Raw genomic sequence first — 10,592 nt, forward strand, 5'->3', positions numbered from 1 at the left:
ATGCAGAGAATAAGAGTGACTTGTAGCGACAGACTGGACTGGTTTGAACTTTTAGTGCAATATTGTGCCATTAAATATAAAAAAAGATCAGTTCTTTCTCAAACTGTTGTCATAAGTAGAGGCCCAGTGTCCTGCTTTGTAAAACACAATGTCCTTTGGTGCGAGAGTGGAATCTGTTTCCTAAACTAAACTGAAAGCCTCCAGATGAGGAATGTTGGGCAGATGTGTGCTCAATTTCTGTTGTTGCCTTTTTCCTGACAGAAGTCTGAGTACGTTTCCCCTCCTGTAAGCGGGTGTGATGATGTAAGTGTTTAACTATGCAGCAGGCAGCCCCTGTAGCAGCTCAGGTTGCATTTAAATGTTTTTTTTAGATTTGACTATTTCGGCTCGCCTGTTTTCAGTTTCGTTTCTCCAGCATGAATGTATTTTGTTACATGTAGTCACAAACTCGCCTGCCACAGTTCCTCTGAATGTCTGCAGTCTGCTGAGAATCATTAACAGGGCTATAACAAACTGTTGTTTGTTCACTTTATTTCAAAATATTTTTTTGTGCTGTATTTTTTTGTGCATGGAAATGCTTCAAGTTGATTCTCTACAGACTTGCAAAAAAACAATAAAAAGCTCCAATAGTTAGTTTTCAGCTCGATGCTCTGAAAGTATTTTCTTAATGTTGCTCCCCTCTGTAATGTTTTGTCCTAAAAGAGTTTAGATTTACACATTTTAAGAAAAAGTATTGAGCAGTGCCATGGAGTTTTAAAGCTAAAACCAAAACTTGAATTTTGCAGCCGTTTCACGAATGTTTCAAAACGCTTTGCAGAAACCATGTGAGGATCCACTGTACAAAGTTGTACTTGTTTGCAAATAAAGACAGAAAATACTGATCTTGCATTTGTTCTTTTATGAAAACCTCAGTGTTTGTGTTATTCCTCTGCCGATCAGCCAAATGACAGTTTATAGCTCGTGTTGGTGTTGAAACAAGGCCAGAGAAGTTTTTGCAGAATACTTGGGCACATTGGTTTTATAATTCATCAAAACTCTCTGTTGTTAAAAATTAGATCAAAAACATGTTCACATCATCGTATCTGTTTTCATTCCTGTCCCTGCGTGTTTCTTTAAAGCTTGAAGGACATCGTACCAGCAGACAAGAATTCCTCTGCACGTTTTTGCTTGTCAGGACCTCTGACTTTTCACCTTGTTGCTGTAACTGGAGCGTGCACCCGAGGGTGTGTCTACCGACGTTTAGACGGTGAAGTTCTGAAGGACACAAAGGCTCCTTAGTTTGTTAGCTGAAACTGTGTACACAAACGCAGTAATATGCGTATGCCTTCATTTTGGAACTTAAAACATTCATGGGTGCATTTTTATTACAGAAGAGGTGAAAAGCCTTCAGCTTACAGGAGGACGGCATCGAGCATCATTTCACCCTTAAAAGTAAAATCTAAAGCATGATGTCATTCATGGCCTAGAGTGGTGGACGGTAATGGAATACATTTACTTGAGGACTGTACTTGAGTGCATTTTCCGAGTATGTACTTGAGTATTTGTGTTTTAGAGAACTTTTGACTCCACTACATTTCTAGAAAGCTTGTCATTGGCTACTCTTTCCATTTGGCTCAGCTTTGTAATCTGCTGTTGCTGATTTTCTTTCCTGAAGTACAACTGGCCACACGCTCACAAAGAGGAACCAATCACAGTTGCCCGTCACACCTGGGATGGATTTGGAATTACATCATCAAACCATAAAGCACATATAGTATGTCAAACTCAAGGCCCGGGGGCCAAACGTGGCCCTTGTTGACATCTGGCCCCCAAGATATGTTAAATGTAAAATACTTTTTCACTTGAATTTTTTTCAGTAATCTTTGATTATGATGTCAAAAAGAAAACGACAAATGAGACCAATCAAACTCTTTGAGGAACCTGCAACCAAGAAAAAATGTTGGGTATCTAACTTGAGTTTATGTAGCTTCTGAAACTGGCCCTTAGTTTGAAAAAGGTTTTAATTTTGGCTCCATTTTTGTAAGTGGGTTTGACATCCCTGCAATACAGCACCGTACTGATATTAGAAAATATAGCTTGTACTTTTGAATACTTAAGTATTTTCAAAAGTAAGTGTTTCAGTACTTTAACCTGAGTAAACTTTTAACTGAGGAACTTTTACTTGTAGTTGAGTAAGAGTTGACCATGAATATCAATACTTTTCAAGTACTAGAGTTGAGTCCACCACTGCCTAAATATCATCATGTGCCATTACCTGCAGATAGCACACTGTATTGAAATAGCTTACATGGGCTAATTACTTGCAAATCGTGAAAAACTAACAGGCAGCACAGTAAAATAAATAAATGTGTATTTGTACCTTCAAAACAGAACTTGCACATCTTATCATTTTAAAGTCTCATTAGACTAAACCAGAGAGACCCTGCAAGAATTTTCTGTTTTTAAGTGACCACGTATGAAAACTTTGACTGGTTGACTCAAAATGTAAATATACCTAAAATAATGTTTACTCAAACTGATAAGTTTTGTGTTTGACTTGTTTTGAAGGGTGGGAATTCGTTCTTGAAGGGGGCCTGGTTGGAGTGGCTCAACCTTGACCTCAAAATCCAGCAAGGCTGTCGTGTGTACAGAAACCAGAGACGGCTGCAGCAACAAACTCTTTGCTGCGCTGCTGTCAGTTTGTATCATATCACTCAAACCATTAGTGAACATGTTGCAGTGTCTAAATTAAATGCACCTACATCTAGCCTGGCTAGCGATCGCAACAATTCATTAATCCCACTGGTTCACAACTTGCAGCTGGAACAGTCCAGTCAGGAGTGACATCATTCCCAGTTGTTTCATCTTGCCATACAAAAGGAAATTATTTCCCTTTGAGAAATTGATCAAACTGATTATTCTCACTGTTAGCTGCAGATAACACACAGACTATGCCACATAACCTATAGATGGGTCGATAAATTATTTTTAATAGAAACAAATGTTGGAATTGACAACTAATGAGAAATAAGACGATAACCAGAAATAAACCACACATTACTTTCCAGTGTTTTATTTGCTCTTTCTCAAAATTCTCCATCGCTGTTACTTTTGCCAATACAACACACCAAAGTCAGGATCAAGAAGAGTCCCGAGTCATTATGCACACCTTAATAATATCTGCACCAATCAGATAGCACTATATACATATGCAACTCAACACCATCACATCGCTATAATTCACCGTTTGGTTCTTTTCCTAAAAGCAAAAAGGCTTTGTTTACGCTCCAACAAGGTGCTCTGCGGATTCAGAGCTTTACAATCATTTCCTGAAGCTGCCTTTATTTTTGAATAAATCATTTAAAACCTCTCATCAATTTCCGACCCACCTTGGCAACTTTTGCCCTTTTTTTTTTTTAAGCGTAAACAAAACCTCGTTCAGCAGAAATCAAGGAGAAGCTTTATCAAGGCCATTTCTACCAGAGACCGAAGCGCTCAGGCTAAATTTCAAGTCAAGCGAAGCAACATTAACCAGCACTTTGTAAGAGGTGATACATGATTAGCATAATTTAACAGCATAGTTTGTTCTAATCAGACACAACCCATGTGAAAAAACTGATTAAAAGTGTTTCATCCTCACTATAAACCGCAGGAGGTAGAGAAACGCACGCACAAAATAAATGTTTTACATCAAAATCAAAAACAGTGAGCTATTGCACAGCTACCCAGATAACCAACTTTACCAAAAGCAAACGTTGGCTGTTCTCACACACACTCGCACACGTGCACATCGACACACTCGCACATGAAAGCAGGTTATTTACAGCTCAAAATGGCACATATACATACAAATAACACTGAATAAATGTGATGCTGAACTGAACAAATAGGACAAACAGCCTGCCAAAGTTTGGATGAACTTATTAATTATTTAGCCATTGCCATGGGAATAAACAATCTAAACCAAGATGTATAACATTAAGAGATTAGAACATTGCCTCGCTAGAAAGAAAAATAAATCCTCTCTTTTGAGTTTTGGTCCAAATAAATATTTCCAATCAACTGATCAGCTGTCTAACGGTCACCGTCTCTGTTCTAAAGGTCTGTTAAACAAAAAAGTCATATTTATAACTGTGGTTGATCCAGTGGGGGTGTTTTTTTTTTTTTTTTTACCATTCACATGGATCAGGCAGGTCTGAGCGAAGAGTTCAAAGTTCAAACTTTGGCATTTCTCTGCGCCATCGTTTCAGTTTTCACGAACAATCTCTTTTCATGCATAAACACTCGAGATGCGAGTACAATCATTAACACTGGTTGTGATCAAACCGTGGATAAATAGAGAGAATGAAAACCCGGTGCAGAGTAAATTACTGAAGAAACATCATTATTGCACATGCTCATATGAGATCTCCTGCAGAGGAGTCTGTTTAGTCTGGTTCCATTTGAGTTCTCTTAACATAAACTTCACTCTAATGGCTCCACGTTCTTTCTTTTATTTAATACTTTTGCGGCTTGATGCCAAAAACACACTTCTGAGACCTAAAATAAATGATTTGAGACTTAACCTTTTATCTGGCACTGGTAAATTATTAATAAACCTTGGCTGATGGCTGCCTTCTCCGGCTTCCTCCATAAATACAGACACAGCTAGCACACAGCCGAACTACTCTACATTCCTCCATCGTGTGCAGTGATAGCTTATGAAATCTATTTTTGCATTGCATTTGCAAAAAGGTGTTAATAAAAATTAATTTAAAAAAAAAAGCCATGAGGTTAAAGATGCAGGTGAGTTGTCTTTGAGTGAGCACAGTTCAAACTACGGGTGCAGAATTCCTCTCTCGAGCCATTTTCAACATGCGCAAACATCGTTTTTCATCCCCAGCCTGTCTAGCTCTGCGTGACTGCTCTCAGAGGCAGCTGTATTAGAGACAGCTTCTGTAACAAAACCCTGTGAGTGCAGTCATGGATGAGAAGCTAAGACAGATCAATCAGCAGGACGTACATCCCTGAAACCACCAGAAGCACTTTTTAGTCGATTCTCTGTTGCACGCGTGACGAGGCACGTTGCTGACTGTTTCTGACTGTTCTCTGTTTCACTAAAAGACAACGATGCATAAGATGGAGATTAGAGAGGGAGTCACAAACAGGTGGGAGGGTGAAGCTCAAGGTGCAGATTAATCTGCACGGAGGAAAAATGATGGAGCTTTAAGGTTGGTGTGTGGAACAGGAGGAAACGTAGGTGGAGGGACTTGGCTGGTGTAGCACAGAGGTCAGAGGTCATAGCATTGAGGCTGGTTCTTTAAAAGTCTAAAGCAGGCATTGGCTGCTGCGCTTCCTCGCTGCCAGACGCTGACTGGCTGCAGTCCTCGAGGGTCCCGAAGCGCCGCAGGTCCTCAGGACACTGCGATCAGCAGGCTGGTCTCTGGCAGCACCTCCTGAGTTCTCATCTGGATATGGACAGAGAACAGACGCTTTTATTTTACTGATCCCTCCAGAACCAGTCAAAACTGTGAGGAAAAGTGAAATGTTTTAACGGACAGTTTGACTTTTTGCTTAACATGTTTATTTACTTTGTTATTTAGAGTTAAATTAGGAGATGGAACCTGCGATTTTTATAAGCATTCTTTTTTGTTTTTCTTACAAGGATTTTCTTATCAAGTATTTAAATAAACCTATAGGTTTTTTCTATCTTTTTGTTGTCATGTATTCCATTACGGTGTCAGATAATCATATCAAACATGGCTCGAGCTCTGCATAATGACTGTTAATGTCATCTATGAGCCTAATACTTGGGTCATAGAACTTCTATGGTATATTCCATTTTATTTTATATTATATTTTAATGTAATTTATTGTCAGACAGTAGATCAGATGACAGAGCTCACAAGTACTGGACGCTGCTCAGAAAACTTCCAGAACCAATCAGAGGAAAGAAGGCTTGTTTGTTTTACAGTCTGTTAACTGAATGGATGCACAAAAGACTGATCTAATAACTTAAGATTTATTGAGAACATATAATAAATCAATCATATATTTAAGCTTTTTTTTTAATCATGAAATTTCTGCAGATTTCTAGAGAGATAAAAGGTATAAAAACAAATTTCTGAACATATATGAGAGTAAATGAACCCCAACATTATTCTTAGATATGGTAGTATGAGGTGAAAGGCAGATTGTTTCCTGGTTCAATTATATTTGTTCATTTTTAGATGAAAAATGTCCAGATATCCATCTCCTTATAAAACTCTCATAAACAAAGTGAAGACATGTTTACAAAAAATGTCACACCACTTACTAGAAAACAAAAACAACACAACAGCGAGGTTTGATTTGTTGCGTAAAACATTCAGCTTTGATGAAACTGTGAAAAGCACAAATGCTTGCAGATGCGGATGAGCAATAAGACAAAGCAGCTGTGAAGACACAACATCACTCGTAGTGTTTGAGACTAGGGATGCACGATATTGGATTTTTGGCCGATATCCGATATGCCAATATGTTAATACTTATTTGGTCAATAACCAATACCAATACCGATATTTTTTCCCTAGACACTTAGAGACTACATCGCTTTCTCTGCTGTGGAATTAAAATACTACATTATTCTGCATGGTCTTTGTCAGTTTGACCTGCTACCAAATGCAGATGCTAAAAAGGGAGATGAAAATCATGCAACACTTAAACTTGGATTATGTTTAATGTCAAATTTATTCACGACATTTACTCTCTAACACAATGACAACACTCGAACAGTGCAAATTTGTAAGTTTACACGAATCTAAACTTAACCTGTTCACAAGTGATAAGTGAAAAGTGCATAAGTAGTAGTGCATTAATAGATATACTTTACAGTTTCTTAAATTAAAAATTAACTTAAAACAGAAGACTAATACTCTCGTGCCGTGATCAGATCAGGTGGGAGCGCATGACGTCATAACGTTGTGCTGGCACTGCAGGAATCCTTGTCACTGTGTGTCATCATACAAAAACAGCACCTTATATATATATATATATATATATATATATATATATATATAATCTCCATTTCCCCAGGTGTCATTAAATTGCTTCTGTTTGGTTCATTTGTAAATGGTAAATGGACTCTACTTATATAGCGCCTTTCTATCTTATCGAGATACTCAAAGTACTTTACACTACAATCTGTGTCCTCATTTACCCATTCATACAGCACTCTACTGGATCTCTACAAAGCTAAATGAACAAATCATACTGAGACTAATCAGTGCTTTATCACATTCATACACTAATGGAACACACATCAGAGGCTATGAGGGGTTCAGTGTCTTGCCCAGGGACACTTCAGCATGTGACTGCTGGTGGATTCGAACCCCCAATTCTCGCATTGGAGGATGACTGCTCTAATCACTCAGCCACAGCCGTCTCAGTTCGGTTCAATATGGGGAAGACTACAGACATAACTGACCAGAAGACCATCATTGATACCCTCCATAGGATGGGTAAGCCACAAAAGTTCATAGCTAAGGAGGCTGGCTGTTCACAGAGTGCTGTGTCCAAGTATATCAATGGAAAGTCTAGTGAAAGGACAAAATGTGGCAGGAGAGATGCACCAGCAAAGAGATGACCGTGGACTTCAGCAGATTACCAAACAGAAGATTCCAGAATCTGGCAGAGATCCAGAAAGAGTGGAATGAGGCAGGAGTCACAGCTTCAAAAATCACCACATTCAGACACATCCGGGAGATGGGCTACAACTGGCGGGTTCCTCGGTTCTCTTTTCCGATGAAAGTAAAGTGTGCCTTTCATTTGAAAATCAAGGTCCAAGGGTTTGGAGGAAGAAGGGTGAGGAACAGAGCTCATCCTGCTTGAGGTCCAGTGTGAAATATCCACAGTCAGTCGTGATTTGGGGTGCAATGTCCGGTGCAGGTGTTGGTAAACTCTGCTTTCTTAAGTCCAAGGTCACAGTCTACCAGAATGTTTTAGAGGACTTCATGGTTACTTCTGCTGAGGATCTGTATGGAGATGCAAATTTCATCTTCCAGCAGGACCTGGCCCCTGCCCATGCTGCCAGAAGCACCAAAACCTGGTTTGATACCCATGCCACAGTGCTTGACTGGTCAGCCAACTCGCTGGACTTAAACCCCATTGAGAATCTATGGAGTATTCTCAAGAGGAAATTGAGGGGCACCAGACCCAACAACAAAGAAGATCTGACAACAAGCATCAAGGAAATCTGGGCTTCCATAACTCCCAGTCAATGCTACAAGCTGATTGCCTCAATGCCACGTCACATCGAGGCAGCAATTAAGGCAAAGGGATTCCCAACCAAGTATTGAATATTGACATATGGTTTTGAAAGTACCATATTTTGACTGATTTGTTGTGATCCTAATTTCTTTCTTTTTTTTTTCTGCAAAAACTGAGAAGTGTGGACTGATGTCTTCACAGTATTCAGATTTTTTGAAATCCTGTTTTCGTGGGTTTCATGAGCTGGAAGCCCAAATTATGTAAAAATAAACAAATAAATACTTGAAAACGTTTAAATTGTGGGCACTGAATCTATCATCTATTAAAGATTAAGATTAAGATTAAGATTAAGATTAAGATAGATAGATAGATAGATAGATAGATAGATAGATAGATAGATAGATAGATAGATAGATAGATAGATAGATAGATAGATAGATAGATAGATAGATAGATGGATGGATGGATGGATGGATGGATAAACAGCACCTTTTATATCTAATGGAATGGCCAATGTCAGATTATTGACTTTATCGTTAATATCGGCCGATAATATCGTGCATCCGTATTTGAGATGGAAAAAATCATCATCATGGCACGAGTTTATGACAGTGATCGTTCTTACAGTTAAAGAGCAGCAGTCAGAACTTCCTTTAGTTTGTTGCACATCAAGTCCTGATAGTCACACATAGCACACACACACAGAGTGTAAATGTTGAGCTGTGAAGTTATTTTAGTTTAGCTGTGGAGCGTCGCAGCTGTAAATAGACTCAGATTTAACAGCAGACGCTCACTGAAGAGACACTTTGTTTTACACGAGTGTTGAACAAATGCTCTTTGAAATCTAGTTTTTAAACAGTACTTCTAAACTAATGTGGTTATTGAGCTCACTACATGAGAGTATCACCTCAATAATTCCCATATCTTGGTTTTGATAAATGCGTATTATTTAAACAAGCATATTTTACTAAAAATTAACATGTTAAGAATGGATTTGATTGTTACAGATGGGAAAGCAGTGGTGTTAATCAGAAAAGCAGGTAAAACAATGATTGAAAAAATAAGAGATCCTGGGACAAGGCATTCCCGCTTCATCAGACAATTACCCGCGTAAGGACAGGAAGGGGAGGAGCTTAGTGAGGAAAGTCTCAGCTCATTCCTCTGGGGTGGGGAGGGGTTCAGGGGAAGAAGGAGGAGAGACAAATTCAGAATGAAGCAACAAGTAAGACAAAAAAGTGATGAAACTGTGACAGGAATTTTTCAGACACAAGGAGTAACACATCACATAATGCTGATAATAACACAATAATGACAACAAGAAGGAAAACACGACGTGGAGGTGCAGATGAAGCAGAGATGTTTGGTTACCTCTAAATTTGTCCTTGCTTTCTTCAAAACATCACGAGTCCTTGATACTGATAAAACAAAAAAAGGAGGATTTGTTAGTGTTGCCACAGGACAGAGCAAACAACAATTTTGTATGCTTATGTGAAAGCTGCAGACACGTGTATTTAACTTGAATTATAATAAATCCTTGTTTCTGTCAAACTCCAGTTTAGAATTCCTTTTCTCTTCTATGATGTGTTGAAAACGCTCAATTTAAACTACCATATTTTCTGGCGTATAAAGCCCTAATCGCACGGGATTAGTTTTACCTAAGGACCAGTGTAATCTCCCTAACGTCTGCATTTTATGTGGCGCATTCGCACGGGATAACTAAAGTCTGAGATTTTGCTGAAATTTACAGACATCTTCCGAATATGATGTTAACACGCTGCGCTGTCACGACAGGGTCAAACCATATAATGTGTTTAATGTGCGGTTCCGGATGGCCTCAGGCTTTGATGTAGTTTTACGAATCAGCACAAAGAAAACTAAAGAATGTACAATATAAAATTGTGTTAATCTACTTGTTGAGGAGGAGGCACCAGATGGTTTAAGAGGTAAAAAAAAAAAGCCACGTTAAGCTCAGATGGACAGCTGTCACCAGCCATGCGTATGAGCGGCTGCGCTTCTGCTGACTCGCTGGTTGAAATGGACTTGCGACCTGTCCAGGGTGTCCCCCACCTCTCGCACAGTGATGGCTGGACATGGACACCAGTAATCCCGCTACCCGAAAAAGAAGAAGCGGGTATGGTGATCACGCGCACGTCTCCGCACCTCCCGTCGTGGTGAAGGAAGTAGCAGCTCATAAAAGTCAAAGCGAAAACGAAAAAACATTAAAAAATATTTTTTTAAAAAGCCGAAGCGAACAGTGCGTTCATTTAAAATAATCTTGTTCTTTATTTTTCCCAATGATTTTACTTAAACAAAACCAAAGAATGCTTCATTACATGTCGGCTCCTGCACATTCCTGTCCAAATCACAGAGATTTCTATTCGCGTTGG

At 39.0% G+C, this 10,592-nt stretch overlaps 1 protein-coding gene across 1 annotated transcript in view; it reads right to left on the reverse strand.

Annotated features, from left to right (window-relative positions):
• Positions 1 to 3,036: 3,036 nt before the first annotated feature.
• LOC119415141 (myomegalin) overlaps positions 3,037 to 10,592 on the reverse strand; it is a 47,063-nt gene continuing 39,507 nt past the window's right edge. The window contains exons 46-48 of the mRNA XM_037682288.1: positions 9,574 to 9,620; positions 9,312 to 9,366; positions 3,037 to 5,426 (exon numbers count right to left, since the gene is read on the reverse strand). Of these exons, the coding sequence (XP_037538216.1) occupies positions 5,287 to 5,426; positions 9,312 to 9,366; positions 9,574 to 9,620 (242 nt within the window). The 3' untranslated portion in view covers positions 3,037 to 5,286. The remainder of the gene's footprint in view (positions 5,427 to 9,311; positions 9,367 to 9,573; positions 9,621 to 10,592) is intronic.

This window comes from Nematolebias whitei, chromosome 9 (genome assembly GCF_014905685.2).
Source record: "Nematolebias whitei isolate Nwh7 chromosome 9, NemWhi1, whole genome shotgun sequence".
In the NCBI taxonomy this organism is placed as follows: Eukaryota; Metazoa; Chordata; class Actinopteri; order Cyprinodontiformes; family Rivulidae; genus Nematolebias; species Nematolebias whitei.